The 15,107-nt window shown below is 43.2% G+C and overlaps 1 protein-coding gene across 1 annotated transcript; it reads left to right on the top strand.

The window, feature by feature from the left end:
* The first annotated feature begins 6,365 nt into the window (after positions 1-6,365).
* pfkmb (phosphofructokinase, muscle b) lies at positions 6,366-15,079 on the top strand. Its single transcript, XM_085456540.1, has 22 exons — positions 6,366-6,595; positions 8,804-8,877; positions 9,394-9,471; positions 9,747-9,936; positions 10,155-10,320; positions 10,409-10,453; positions 10,869-10,977; positions 11,069-11,164; positions 11,248-11,340; positions 11,429-11,554; positions 11,736-11,800; positions 11,897-11,960; positions 12,084-12,230; positions 12,375-12,445; positions 12,559-12,646; positions 13,502-13,654; positions 13,755-13,919; positions 14,018-14,079; positions 14,165-14,276; positions 14,378-14,477; positions 14,584-14,689; positions 14,818-15,079. The coding sequence occupies exons 1-22, from the start codon at positions 6,511-6,513 to the stop codon at positions 14,957-14,959; spliced, it is 2,337 nt and encodes a 778-aa protein (XP_085312666.1). The 5' UTR covers positions 6,366-6,510; the 3' UTR covers positions 14,960-15,079.
* Positions 15,080-15,107: the final 28 nt, after the last annotated feature.

The raw sequence follows: 15,107 nt of genomic DNA, 5'->3' as shown, positions 1-15,107 counted from the left end.
CGCACCTAGTGCTCCGATTACCACGGGGACCACCGTTACCTTCACCCTCCACATCCTCTCGAGCTCTTCTCTGAGCCCTTGGTATTTCTCCAGCTTCTCGTGTTCCTTCTTCCTGATATTGCTGTCATTGGGAACCGCTACATCGATCACTACGGCCGTCTTCTTCTGTTTGTCTACCACCACTATGTCCGGTTGGTTAGCCACCACCATTTTGTCCGTCTGTATCTGGAAGTCCCACAGGATCTTAGCTCGGTCATTCTCCACCACCCTTGGGGGCATCTCCCATTTTGACCTCGGGACTTCCAGATTATACTCGGCACAGATGTTCCTGTACACTATGCCGGCCACTTGGTTATGGCGTTCCATGTATGCCTTGCCTGCTAGCATCTTGCACCTTGCTGTTATGTGCTGGATTGTCTCTGGGGCATCTTTACACAGCCTGCACCTGGGGTCTTGCCTGGTGTGATAGACCCCAGCCTCTATGGATCTTGTGCTCAGAGCTTGTTCTTGTGCTGCCATGATTAGTGCCTCGGTGCTGTCTTTCAGTCCAGCTTTGTCCAGCCACTGGTAGGATTTCTGGATATCAGCCACCTCCTCTATCTGCCGGTGGTACATACCGTGCAGGGGCCTGTCCTTCCATGATGGTTCCTCGTCTCCCTCCTCTTTCTTGGGTTTCTGCTGCCTGAGGTATTCACGGAGCACTCGGTCAGTTGGGGCCATCTTCCCAATGTATTCTTGGATGTTCGTTGTCTCATCCTGGACTGTGGTGCTGACACTCACCAGTCCCCGGCCCCCTTCCTTCCGCTTAGCGTACAGCCTCAGGGCGCTGGACTTGGGGTGAAACCCTCCATGCATGGTAAGGAGCTTTCTTGTCTTTATGTCAGTGGCTTCTATCTCCTCCTTTGGCCAGCCTATTATCCCAGCAGGGTACCTGATCACGGGCAGGGCGTACGTGTTGATGGCCCGGATCTTGTTCTTACCATTCAGCTGACTCCTCAGGACTTGCCTGACCCTCTGCAGGTACTTGGTGGTTGCAGCTTTTCTAGCGGCCTCTTCATGGTTCCCATTCGCCTGCGGGATCCCCAGGTACTTGTAACTGTCCTCTATGTCTGCAATGTTGCCTTCTGGTACTTCAATCCCCTCAGTTCTGACTACCTTCCCTCTCTTTGTTACCATCCGACTACACTTCTCCAGTCCGAATGACATTCCAATGTCATTGCTGTATAGCCTGGTAGTGTGGATCAGTGAATCGATGTCTCGTTCACTCTTGGCATACAGCTTGATGTCATCCATGTACAGGAGGTGGCTGACAACTGCTTCGTTCCGTAGTTGGTATCCGTAGCCAGTCTTGTTAATGATCTCACTGAGGGGGTTCAGGCCTATGCAGAACAGCAGTGGGGACAGAGCATCTCCTTGGTAGATCCCGCACTTGATGGTGACTTGTGCTATGGGCTTGGAGTTGGCCTCTAGTGTTGTATGCCACATCCCCATTGAGTTCCTGATGAAGGCTCTTAAGGTCCCATTGATCTTGTACAATTCTAGGCATTCCAGTATCCAGCTGTGGGGCATTGAGTCATAGGCCTTCTTGTAATCAATCCAGGCAGTGGACAGGTTGGTCAGTCTGGTCTTGCAGTCTCGGCTGACTGTTCTGTCTACCAGTAGCTGGTGTTTTGCGCCTCTGGTATTCTTGCCAATCCCTTTCTGTGTCCCGCTCATGTATTGACCCATGTGCCTGTTCATCTTAGCTGATATGATGCCTGACAGGAGCTTCCATGTAGTACTGAGGCAGGTTATTGGTCGGTAGTTGGAGGGGACCGGTCCCTTCTTGGGGTCCTTGGGGATCAGGACCGTCCGACCTTCGGTTAGCCATTCCGGGTGTCTCTCGTTAACTAGCAGCTGGTTCATTTGTGCTGCCAGACGCTCGTGGAGTGCAGTCAGCTTCTTCAGCCAGTAGGCGTGAACCATGTCGGGCCCTGGTGCTGTCCAACTCTTCATACTGGAGACCCTTTCTTGGATATCTGCCACTGTGATGGTTACTGGACCCTGTTCAGGGAGGTCGCTGTGGTCTGCCCTCAGATCCACTAGCCACTGAGCATTGCCGTTATGGGTTGCTGGTTCTGTGGAGAACAGCTGGTTTATTCTCCTGCCTTCTATCTCTCTGGTGTATCTCCTCAAGCGGCTGGCCAAGGCTATGAGTCTTTGCTTGGCAGTTTCCAAGGCCTCAGGTATGGACAGCTTGCTGTATTTCTTATGCACCTTCTTTGTCGCACCTTTCTGCAACTCCATTAGTTGGCTAACCTCCCTCCGTGCTACTTTGATCTTGCCCTCTAGCCTCCTTCTCCATGGAGGGTACTGCCCCTTGTGGCTGTTCAACTTGTAGCCAAGCATCTCACTGATCACTGCTGCCGTATTGTAGATCAGCTTGTTAGTGTCGGTAATCGTGGTTGTAGGTATCGTCCGTAGTGCTGCATTAACATCATCTAGCAGACCTTCTGAGGGTACTTCACGTAATCTTGGTAACCGACTACGGGGGATACAGGTTTCAAGCTTGGCCATGATCCTATTTTTCAGGTCAGTTCCTCTCGCACTCAACGATCCTTCTCCTATCGCACTTGGGGCTATGTACCCAATCTCGGGTGGGGGTGATGATATCTCCCCCCTGACCTGGCGTCCTGACTCCTTGCCATAGCATTTGTGTTGTACCTCGTCAATCTCTAGCTGTGAGAGCAGTCCCTTCTTTCGAATGTTGGAACACTGAGCTACTAGTTGTTTCGCCGTCATTGTGGATGTTGGATATCGAAGAATCCATAGGTCCCGCATCCTATTCATGTAGCCCCTTCCGCCGGGGTTACTTGCGTAGTAGCATTCCAACAATGCCCTGTTTTCGTCTCTTGCCTCTTCGTCTCTTGCCCATATATATATATATATATATATATATATATATATATATATATATATATATATATATATATATATATATATATATATATATATTAGGGGTGCAACGATACACAAAATTCACGGTTCGGTTCGGTTCGATACTATGGTGTCACGGTTCGATATTTTTTCGATACAAAAAAAATGTTCATGCCTTTTTAATTTGTCATTTATTAAAATTATAAATATATATTTTAACTCAAAAGTACAGTTTTTAAATTTAACCCTAACCCTTGTGCGTGTTTTTTATTTTGACAGCGAATGCGCACCTGCGGACCACTTATGTGCAGCCCTGGTTATTTAGCTCATCATATTGCAGCCACAGAAATTCTTTTGTCCATAAAACCATAAAGCTGCACTTTCTTTTTGCCTTATAGTCTGATTTGTCATAACTTCTCCGTTTTGTGGTAAGCTTTTCTTTGGCTGTCACTTCTTCACCCTGACCTGTCTTATTTGGCTCAGCAGAACTAAAATATATATCTGTCTGTGAAGGTTCTCAGTCATCCAGGTCATCGTAGTCAAATATATATCCTGCTGCTTTTACACGCGCACTCACATAAGCTCAGCGATTCTCTGCGCGATCAACCTCTCACATGTTTAAGCTTGCTGCGGGAGATTTCACTTGTCATGTTTGCATAGTAAGCTAACAATTAATAAGACGATGTCAGAGGAATTGGTGCACAAATTATCATCACTCACAGATCAGTGCTGTCGCTCTCTATACACAGTTCGCACGATTGCAAAGTGAAAGCAAAAAAACAAGCGCAAATTCAAACGCGATTTCAATATGTCACATATTGACAGTGGCTCACCGATGCCAATGACATAATTACCCAGCTACATTTCTGAAAGAATGCAAAAGCATTGACATATATTTTTCCTACAATAGCCCGACGGGCAGGGAAGAGATAGATTTTGGTAGCCCGACTGAAAAGATCGCTAGCCCCGGGACGTCGGGCTAGCGATATTGCGAGCCCTGTATCTGATTGAGGAATCACTCATCTTTGGAAAAGAGAGTTTATTACAGAGAAATGGCTCTTTCCAAAATAAAAGCTATACTATCCGCTTCTTCTGGGCTATATTCTCAGCAGCATATTAAACACATAAGGAGAATCATGTGCTAACAGCTGTCTAAATGACTCGGCTAAAGTTAGTAGCATGCTTGCTTGTTTTTTTTCTGCTTCCACTTGTCTTTGCACTAGGATGATGTCGGCGTAAATGTGGAGTCATATTCGTTGTGTTCCCACTAGTGCTTTCAGGTTAATCTCGTTGAAATGACCTTAACGCCACAACACGGCAAATCTCCATTAACGAGCTACCGCCGATCGCCCCGTGCATGGGGCTAGATGGCCAACATGTTAACGAGCTAACTGCGCTAACACACTAGCTCCCACCCATGTAATTGAGCATTGCATGGCAAACATACTGTTTTACTTTAGTCCATGACTCGCTTACCTTCAGGGTCATACGTCACATGAAAACCAAAATAATTCCAAACGCCAGATCTGAATGAGGGTGGGGGAGGTCCATGTTGCAAGGAGAGCTTAACTTCTGTCTCGCTAGCTTGCCCTGCGCTCTTCCTTCTGACGATGCTGTCTGTGTTTCGACTACTCCGCCTAGGCTGCACTGTCGAGCCTAGGCGGAGTAGTCGAACGCAGATTCACTGAGCGCTCAACACAGACAGCATCGTCAGAAGGAAAGTTGATAAAATAAATTAAAAATGTTGTATTGTTCGATACATATGCGTACCGAACCGAAAGCACTGTATCGAACGGTTCAATATCGATACGAATATCGTTGCACCCCTAATAAATATATATATATATATATATATATATATATATATATATATATATATATATATATATATATATATATATATATATATATATATATATATATATATATATATATATATATATATATATATATATATATATATGGGCACGGTGGTTAGCACTGTTGCCACACAGCAAGAAGGTCCTGAGTTCAATTCCACCATCAGGCCGGGGTCTTTCTGTGTGGAGTTTGCATGGTCTCCCCATGTTTGCGTGGGTTCTCTCCGGGTACTCCGGCTTCCTCCCACCGTCCAAAGACATGCAGCTTGTGGGGATAGGTTAATTGATTAATCCAAATTGTCACTAGGTGTGAATGTGCGAGTGAATGTGAGTGTGAATGGTTGTCTGTCCCTGTGTGTTGGCCCTGCGACAGACTGGCGACCTGTCCAGGGTGTACCCCGCCTTTCGCCCTATGACAGCTGGGATAGGCTCCAGCGCCCCCCCGCGACCCTGAAAAGGATAAGCGGAAGCGAATGGATGGATATATATATATATATATATATATATATATATATATATATATATATATATATATATATATATATAGCGATGTAGCGGTTCCGAATGACAGCAATATCAGGAAGAAGGAACACGAGAAGCTGGAGAAATACCAAGGGCTCAGAGAAGAGCTCGAGAGGATGTGGAGGATGAAGGTAACGGTGGTCCCCGTGGTAATCGGAGCACTAGGTGCGGTGACTCCCAAGCTAGGCGAGTGGCTCCAGCAGATCCCGGGAATAACATCGGAGATCTCTGTCCAGAAGAGCGCAGTCCTGGGAACAGCTAAGATACTGCGCAGGACCCTCAAGCTCCCAGGCCTCTGGTAGAGGACCCGAGCTTGAAGGATAAACCGCCCGCAGGGGCGTGCTGGGTGTTTTTTTTGTGTTTTTTTTTTTATATATATATATAACCGTGTGTTTTTTGTTTGTTTTTCGGCATTCATTCCTAAGGAGCCAGCCTATCAACTGCAAAACACAAAAAAGATAAAGCCTGTGGGAGTAAACTAACTGCATTGTAGAGGATGTTGCAGAGGGATCACTAATGCTTTAAATTACAAAATGGATAGGAGAGAAAATGCTGAAGGATAATGCTGGAGAAGCTCATCTTTTGTAGAGAGGGTCTGTCATGTGAGTGAAATGCCAGTTTGCACTTTAAAGTGACTTATGGGTTTGCTTTTTGTAAAAAAATAACCAGTGATTCATGTACAGTTAAGTCACATACAGCTGTGGTAGGATCATAGTTTAGATAACATTGTATTCTAATTCTTCCTCCACAGGTGGTGATGACCTCTCAGCAGAGGATGCTGGTAAGCCAGACTGCAATTAAAGTAAACACCATCACCGCCAGCATTGATCTGTGCAGCGTTCCTCTGACTTGGCATGAGAGTACAACCTTGCCATGCTCCTATTCAGTGGCAGTGGGCATTGTTAGATTGGCTGTACTGTGGCCCAATGGCCTTACGGGACACCATGGGGGCAAACCATATTTTGAGGAAGGGGGGTTGGTAGAGCGTGTGTGTGTGTGTGCGTGTGTGTGTGTCTAAATGCGTAAGCACAACTATGTGTGCCTCGAATGTCTGCCAACAGGATAGTTGGGCTGTGCACTTTTGCAACTGTTACTACCTTCCATAACAGGCAGGCTGACTTAGAGGCTCCTTGTACTGTACACAGTACAGCAGGGTGGCAGGGATTTCTGCATTCAAGGTCTCTTTCTCCCAGTCAGCTTCAGCTCCAGGACCATGGCACAACAGAGTCCTACCGACCCCACGAAGATGGGAGTGGGTCGGGCAATTGCCGTGCTTACCTCCGGAGGCGATGCCCAGGGTAAGTAGATGGTCTCCGGGGAGCATGGTGTGCCCAGGCAGTATTGCTGTTGTTTTGTTTCAGCAGGTGGCAGATTTGACTGGTGAAAATCAGCACTTAGGGACTCATCAGCAGTGACAATACAGTCAAGAATTTAAGTCTTGTCTTTGAAACTGTTCTTGGTTGTCAAAGACAAATAATAAACATAATGAATACAAACTGTGCATATATAACAATGAATTAGACTTAACACTGTAAATCAGTTTTAGCTAAAGTACTAAGAATGGCCCAGACAAACTTCACTGCCATGTTTAATCACCACAGCAGCTCTGTTTTAATATCGACTGTAACTACTCGCAAATTTTTACTCACTGATCATATTTAATGATTTTCCTTCTAAAGAGTTAAACTACTGAGCTATCCACTCTTATGGATAACTTATGTAAAAGGGCAGCATGAAGGACTTCACCCAGACGTGGTAGAACTACAGACAGAGATAGATGCTCCCCTGACCTTTAACTTGATGAGGAATATCTCCACTGTGACCTTTGGGAGGCGTGTCAGTGACCCCACACAATCCTGTAGTGTAAGCATGTGAGGCAGTGAGCTATTCAAATGATTCCTTTTTTTTCCATCTCAAATGTATAAGATCCTTGAACAGAGTGCAAAACTGGATATCTCTAACCTTTCTTTATTTTCCTAAAATACCTAAAATACATAATCCTCATTAGAACTTGTATGTCATTTACCAAGTTTCTTCCTCCTCTTCTTCCACCTTTCTCTGTAGAACTGTATCTGTTATGGGGGCTAATTTTAGAGGCGTGACCTTTCTGTCATGTGTTTGTAAAGGGGGGAGATAGAGTGGGAGTGCAGTCCAACTCTCCTCTCCTTTTTTACACCGTAAGTGGAGATGCTCTTGACACCCTTAAAGTTAATTTTCCATATCTTGTCCTTTAAACAACCCCTTCAAAAGAGCAGACACAGGCCCAGTTTCCTTTCCAGCAGTTTACCGCTATCAGCTCTCTTGTGGTTCTTGATGCTCCCATTTGGTGTTTATCAGCTGATGAAGCATGTTAATATGAAGTCTAAAAAAAGAACTGTCATTATACTTGCAGAGATTAGTTGTGCTAAATCAGTGCAGATTATTATCAAAGAAAATGGTGCCTTGGAAAGAGTAAATAGCCTACTCGAGTTACCCCACTAACTTAGAGACAACCAGACAGACTTTGATGTAAAACTAAAAATAATGCAAGCGAGGGTGGAATATTCTTTAGTGATCCCCACGAGGCTGAGGTGTAAAAATCGGTTGTGAAAATATGCTAATCCAGTTATCATAAATTTTTAAGAAGGGCATCATTTTGAACTTTTAACTGTATTTTCATGCATTTTACAGCTTTTCCTATCAATAAAGACCTCTCTTATGGCCATTTACATACCACCATAATAGATAAACAAATGACATAAACCTTCCCTTTTTTTCACTCCTATTCTCATTTCTGTTTTTAACAATGTGTCCAGTAATAAAAGAATAGAATATTTTTGTTAATAAATATAAACTCGTATTTGATAATTGCAGGACAGCCTGCAGAATGAGCTACCAGAACCTTTTCTGTCATTTTACACAATTTTATTTCTAACAATTTATGCCCAAAGAGTTGTGGCGACTTTGTTATGCAGAAAACTGGGATATATTGTTGTAATTGACTTTGCATTGCTTTTTCTCATACTAAATTATTCTAAAGATTAAATGTGCAGTTAAACATCTCTGTACTGATAGAAAAAGGTGTTTCATTGATCTAACTTACCCGAGATCGAAGTGGACCGTATGACCCCCATATTGTAAAAGGAGTGTGACATCCCTGCCATAGGTATAGAAAATCTGTAGGATTAGGAGTGGTGGATATTCATGCATGTAGCATGTGGGGGCCAGCTCCACGTGTAACCCAGCACCTTAGCCAAAGGCAATCACAGGAGAATTGCTCCTGTGTGTTTTTGATGGCAGTGGGAGTACAAGGAGAACAAGAAACCTCTGCGCAAAAGACCTTTAGCACAGGTTTGAACCCAGAACCCTCTGGCTGTGGGCAATGGTACAAAACTTTAAACCACTCAGACTTTAAATCATTAGACATACATATGTTAGGCAGGAAGTTGCTGAAGTGCCGCATCTATCCCAAAAATTTAAACCAAACTTTTGTGCTGTCATAAGTTTCCTATACATTATTCCTGCAGGTATGAACGCAGCTGTGAGGGCCGTAGTCCGAGTGGGAATTTACACTGGAGCCAAGGTCTTCTTTGTGCATGAGGTAAATTCTGCTTTTAACTTCATTTGGTTTCTTCAGATTAATCATTGTAAACACAGATTCAAGAGCTCCAGGTGGTATGTTCAGTTTCGGCATGATGTTTGCGCAACAAACCAAAACTACCATACCTAATATTGCAGGTATGAATGCAAGAGTGAATGAATAGTGGCATTGTAAAGCGCTTTGGGTGCCTTGAAAAGCGCTGTATAAATCCAATCCATTATTATTATTATTACCATACCTAATATTGTTATTCAGTTAATACTACCGTTAACAGTAAATATATAATAAAATAAAAAGTCTATGCTTGTTATTTTTCTTTTTAAAATTTAAAAATATTATTTGATTCTATATGGCATATATTCCACTGCCTAATATCCCCACCATAATAATAAAATCAACTGACGGAGTAGAGTAGCTGACTATATAATCACTAAGATTCCCGTGTTATTAAGCCCAAAGCTTTATCCAAGATATGACCCTTTTCACTGAGGTGATATTGTTCTTGTTTGTTAACAGGGTTACCAGGGTCTAGTAGATGGAGGAGACAATATCCGCCCTGCTACGTGGGAGAGTGTGTCAATGATGCTGCAGCTGGTGAGAACACACAAGGATGCAAAAACTGCTGGGTTTTCATTTTTGTTTGTTTTATTGTTTTTTATGTTAAAAAATGGTCACAGACTAACTTTTTGCTACACTCTAAAGCAGTAGATCAAACTAGCAGCTAAATATCAGCATTTTTAAATTGCAATACTAAATAGAAATGAAACATTTGTGCTTAGATTTTGTATAATTGCAGCTGCCATTCTCCTTATTATCCTCTTTGTGATTCTTGTCGGGGTCTGAAACCCTTCTTCATTGCCTGACGTCAGGGTGGGACTGTGATCGGCAGTGCCCGCTGTCAGGACTTCCGAACCAAGGAGGGTCGCACAAAGGCTGCTTGTAACTTAGTCAAGCTGGGCATCACCAACCTGTGTGTGATTGGAGGTGATGGCAGCTTGACGGGTGCAAACCAATTCAGAACAGAGTGGAGCGAGCTGCTGGCAGACCTTGTTAAAGCCGGTGAGAAACACAGAATTCACTTTTCTTAGCGACACAATAAACTCATGTTGTTATGAAACATCCATCGTTTTCTAAACTACTTGTCCAGTTCAGGGTTGCCTATGCCTGGCGCCGATTCTGGATCACCAGCCAATCACAGGGCTAGTTATGGAACGTGGCAAGGTGCATTTTACTGCTGTTAGCCTATTTGTCAAGTGTTTTGTCATTTTGGTCCTCAGGTAAGATCACGGCAATTGAGGCCAAGTCCGCTTCCCACCTTAATATTGTTGGCATGGTGGGCTCCATTGACAATGACTTCTGTGGAACTGACATGACCATCGGCACTGATTCTGCCCTGCATCGCATCATAGAGATCGTGGATGCCATCACCACCACCGCACAGAGGTATGCCCAGAGGCATTCGCATTTTTAAATGTGAACAAAGGAGACAACTGATTTCAGAACTCCTGACCCAAAATCTGTTATTGTGCAGTCACCAGAGGACCTTCATCCTGGAGGTAATGGGCAGGCACTGTGGGTAAGTACAGCTTGTGTGAGTGCTTTGTGCGCGTCAGTGCAAGTGTCAGTTCAGTAGTCACAAAGCTGTAATTACATTATCTCTGTGGAACCACAGAATATGGCACTGACACCAAAATAGATGGAAATGGAGGTGATGAGTTGTGTGTGATATATGTGTGTTCAAGTTATGTCATCCCAGTTTCTTTAAAAACAATCCACAAATTCTTGATATCATCTCTAAAATTGAGGACGATGTTTTGTTTTGTTTTATCTTATGTTTACTTGGTCACATTCCTTTATCGTGTTTGTTATTATCATTATTCTAGGAATTAGTTTTACAACAAAAATCTCATTTTAATATGTACCAATATTAGCGTTAGATATTTTAAAGTTTTAGAAAAAATATTACTTGGTTTAGTTTGTTTGGTTTCCAGTTACCTGGCTTTGGTGACAGCTCTAGCCTGTGGTGCTGACTGGGTGTTCATCCCAGAGATGCCCCCAGATGATGGATGGGAGGAGCATCTGTTCAGAAGACTAACAGAGGTGGATTTCACATTCATGTTCACTTTGGCTTCATTACAGTCCATACATGAAAAGTGAATTGCGATACTGTGTTTTACTCTGTCCCTCTTAGCAAAGAGGCCGTGGCACCCGCTTGAATATTATCATTGTTGCAGAGGGAGCGATGGACCGCCAAGGTAAACCAATCACCTGTGATCATGTCAAACAGGTCAGTATTGGCAGTACTCCAGAATACCACGTTAAGCTCAACTATAGTTAGAAGGACTGCTCATAAATCATCTGTCTGTGCAGCTGATATCAAAGAAACTAGGTTTTGACACGCGCACAACCATCTTGGGCCACGTGCAGAGAGGAGGGACTCCCTCTGCCTTTGATAGAATCCTGGTAATGTCTCAGTAAGATCTTCACAATGAATCACCGGCTGGTATTGTTTTCTTTATAAAGTTAACTGTGTAAAGAAAATGTGTTTCAGGCAAGCAGAATGGGAGTGGAATCAGTTATGGCTCTACTGGAGGCCACACCAGAGACTCCTGCTTGTGTGGTCAGCTTGTCGGGAAACATGGCTGTCAGACTTCCGCTCATGGAGTGTGTGCAAGTGGTGAGTTAAGATCCTAAGCACACAAAAAGTCAGATTTCGACACACGGGATCTTCTAAGTATCCAATATGGAATATATAACGTGTATGAGATACTGTAGGCAAGCTATAATTGGCTTTGGGGTTGATATTTTAGAATATCTGACCCAGATTTTTGTTTTCCTTCCACCTTCACCTATATCAGACTAAAGATGTCACAACAGCCATGGCTGAGGGGCGGTATGATGATGCGGTGAAGCTCAGGGGAAAGTGAGACATGTACTTTTGTGTTGCTAATACGAAATGCTCATGTGCTGCAATAATTTTTCAATGTCCATATTTTTTTGTTCTAATTTCTGGCAACAGGAGTTTTGAGAACAACTGGAACACTTACAAGATGCTGGCTCATGTCCGCCCCCCAGAGGCAAAGGTTTGAAACTGCCGTGCTACCGAATAAATTGTCTTTCAGTCATTAAGCCTCATTGAAAAACGATATCTCTCTGTAAATATTTTTAATAAAAATCAAATATCTCTGTAAATATTTCTTTGCCAGAGTAATATCAACATCGCCATACTGAATGTGGGAGCTCCGTGTGCTGGAATGAATGCTGCAGTCCGTTCAGCTGTCAGAACTGGACTCCTCCAGGGCCACCAGATGTTGGCTGTGCATGATGGCTTCGATGGCTTGGCCCATGGAATTGTAATCTAATTGCATGCAAAAAATAATAATTAAATAAATAAGCCAGACCAGGGACCGTTTACTGTTTAAGCATTTAAACAGCTGTTTACCATAACTGTGCACAGCCATGACATACGATAGAGCACATGCTCTGTGACTCCACAGATTGAGCCCATTGGCTGGTCTGGAGTGGCAGGATGGACTGGAAAGGGGGGCTCCTTCCTGGGCACAAAGAGGTGAGAGGTGACAAGTGCAGTAATGAGAGTGCGTGTTACAAGTCTTACATCTCCATAACTTTTATCTTAGGGAGATATAATCTGTTATCATGTGGCTTTCTTCTGTTCTGAAGATCCCTGCCTCAGGAGTTCATGGAGAAGATCAGTCTGAGCATCACTAAGTTCAACATTCATGCTGTGATCATTATCGGAGGCTTTGAGGTGAGCAGCATTAGACTGTGATAATGCCACAGGTAGATCGGTATTCACACCATAACCTACATATTTTAGGTTTGAGCAGGGATAAAGAGTAAATGCAGGTATTATTATTATTATTATTATTCATTAAGTAGTTTTATTTAAAAGGGACCATGTACAGTATTAGCATAAACGTTGCCATTCAATACATTGTATCACAGTAAGCTTAAGTTGATTTCTTTTATAATTTAAAAATATTAATACACAAAACAGTACATTTAGGAAAACAAACAAACAATGTATTTGATGCAGCATTTCACATCTCTTTAACACAGTAATAACGTATTTAACATGTGTTTACATTTGCACCCATGAGGGAGTGTCCAATTCCCACTTGGAGAATGACAAAACACAAAGTCCAAAGCTAGAACCAGCTGTGCCATAGGTCAGCTACCCTCTCTATTTTTAACTTTCACAGTTAAAAATAGAACCCAGACCTCTTACAGTGTAGGTTGCCTTCAGACTGCAGCATGTAGTAGGCTCTGGCCTACACAGAAAATCAGGAAAATGTGACAGCTGAGCTTGTAGTGTAGAGCATCTGTGCACTAGAGTGGAAGCACAACCCAGTACATGCACCTCCAATTAACCCAAAACAAGCACAGAAACAGGTTTACAGCAATTGCAAAACATACACACACACGCACGCACACACACACAAAAAACCAACCCTCGGTCAGTGCCAGTTACCCACAACAAATGTGGAGGTGAGTTTCTGTGTGGATGAAACCAGTCTACTCTGTTTCCGTATCTTCCTGCCACATTGAGAGCACATAAACAAGAACGACAGACACTCATTCTTTTACTGTTTTCTCCTCATAGGCATTTTTGGGAGGTCTGCAGTTGGTGCAAGCTAGAGAGAAATATGAGGAGCTGTGTATCCCACTCGTTGTTGTTCCCGCTACTGTGTCCAACAATGTTCCTGGATCCGACTTCAGCATTGGTGCTGACACTGCCCTCAACACCATAACTATGGTAAAGCTCTTATTTGGCACACTCTTAAGCACAACAAAACAACAAAGCATCAAAGTCCTATGCAGCACATTGTTCTCTTCTCATGTGTCTGCATTTGTAGACGTGCGACAGGATCAAGCAATCTGCTGCTGGAACCAAGAGAAGAGTATTCATTATAGAGACTATGGGAGGATACTGCGGCTATCTGGCAACCACGGCTGGTTTAGCAGGTGGAGCTGATGCAGCCTACATTTATGAAGACCCTTTCAACATTCATGACTTAGAGGTTTGTCTGTCTCGTTATGAGAATCACTGATGGATATGTGGATATTTTTAAACACAGGTTTCTTATTCTTGACTTCAAAAAAAAAAATTAATTTGTAGCTAAATGTGGAACATCTGGTGGAGAAGATGAAGACTACAGTGAAGAGAGGACTCATTCTGAGGTTTGAGGGAATTATCAACATTATTACATTTATAGGGTTCACCACTGGAGGTCATATCTTATCTGTTATTCTACTTTTGTTTTAGAAATGAGAAGTGCAATGCAAACTACACCACTGACTTTATCTTCAACCTGTACTCAGAGGAGGGTAAGGGCGTGTTTGACTGCAGGAAGAACGTCCTTGGGCATATGCAGCAGGTGAACTGCTTAATGAAGATCTTCTTGTTTTTTTGTTTCCAAGATCATTATTTGACACCCAGTTCAATATTATGCATTAAAGGAAACCTGTATGTTATCAGGGTGGAACCCCTAGTCCTTTTGACAGGAATTTTGGCACAAAGATGGGGATGAAGTCTGTCCTGTGGTTGACTGACAAGCTGAAGGAATGCTACAGACATGGTGAGATTTTAGTATACCTCAGAAAGCAAAATGTTGTATTGACTTGCTGACCATCGATGTTCCCTGTGCTAATGCCACTTGTGCTGTTTAAACCTTAAACCTCAAGGTCGCATCTTCGCCAACTCTCAGGATTCAGCCTGCGTGTTGGGCATGAGGAAGAGAGCTTTGGTTTTTCAGCCTCTGGCAGAACTGTCAGAACAGACTGACTTTGAGTGAGACCGCATTTCTATTCTTTTCTGCTATCTAGTGCGCTGAAATAACTAAATGCAACTTCAGAAAGAATGTTTTACATATTTACTCAATAATTTGATCTCTTGATTTCATTGATTTCCCTCTGCAGTCATCGTATTCCAAAGACTCAGTGGTGGCTAAAGCTGAGGCCCATCTTGAAAATCCTGGCCAAGTACAAGGTCAGCCTGGACATCTCTGAAAAGACTGCAATGGAGCATGTCATCAAGAAGAGGGGCTTAGTTAATCAGTAGTTCAGCTGTAGGCTTATTTATAAGGCATGGGCACATGACCTGACTGTCTTCTTTGAAAGCACTTTGTAAACCATGTTTAAGGAGAGTGCAATATAAATAAAGCTATTAATTAAAAAAAAATTGTCTCACAGTGGACTCCTTCACCAAA

Source organism: Copadichromis virginalis, linkage group LG5 (genome assembly GCF_057382275.1).
Source record: "Copadichromis virginalis isolate Kocher_CV1m ecotype Utaka linkage group LG5, C_Virginalis_male_GT1.1, whole genome shotgun sequence".
NCBI classification, from domain to species: domain Eukaryota; kingdom Metazoa; phylum Chordata; class Actinopteri; order Cichliformes; family Cichlidae; genus Copadichromis; species Copadichromis virginalis.
Note: the sequence above shows the minus strand (reverse complement) of the source record. Positions and strands in the feature narration are given on the sequence as shown.

Coding starts and splice junctions, on each gene's coding strand:
- pfkmb (XM_085456540.1), top strand. CDS start 6,511: ATGGCACAACAGAGTCCTACCGACCCCACGAAGATGGGAGTGGGTCGG. Junction 12,231..12,374: donor ATGGCTTGGCCCATGGAATT/GTAATCTAATTG, acceptor GTGACTCCACAG/ATTGAGCCCATTGGCTGGTC. Junction 14,277..14,377: donor TCCTTGGGCATATGCAGCAG/GTGAACTGCTTA, acceptor GTATGTTATCAG/GGTGGAACCCCTAGTCCTTT.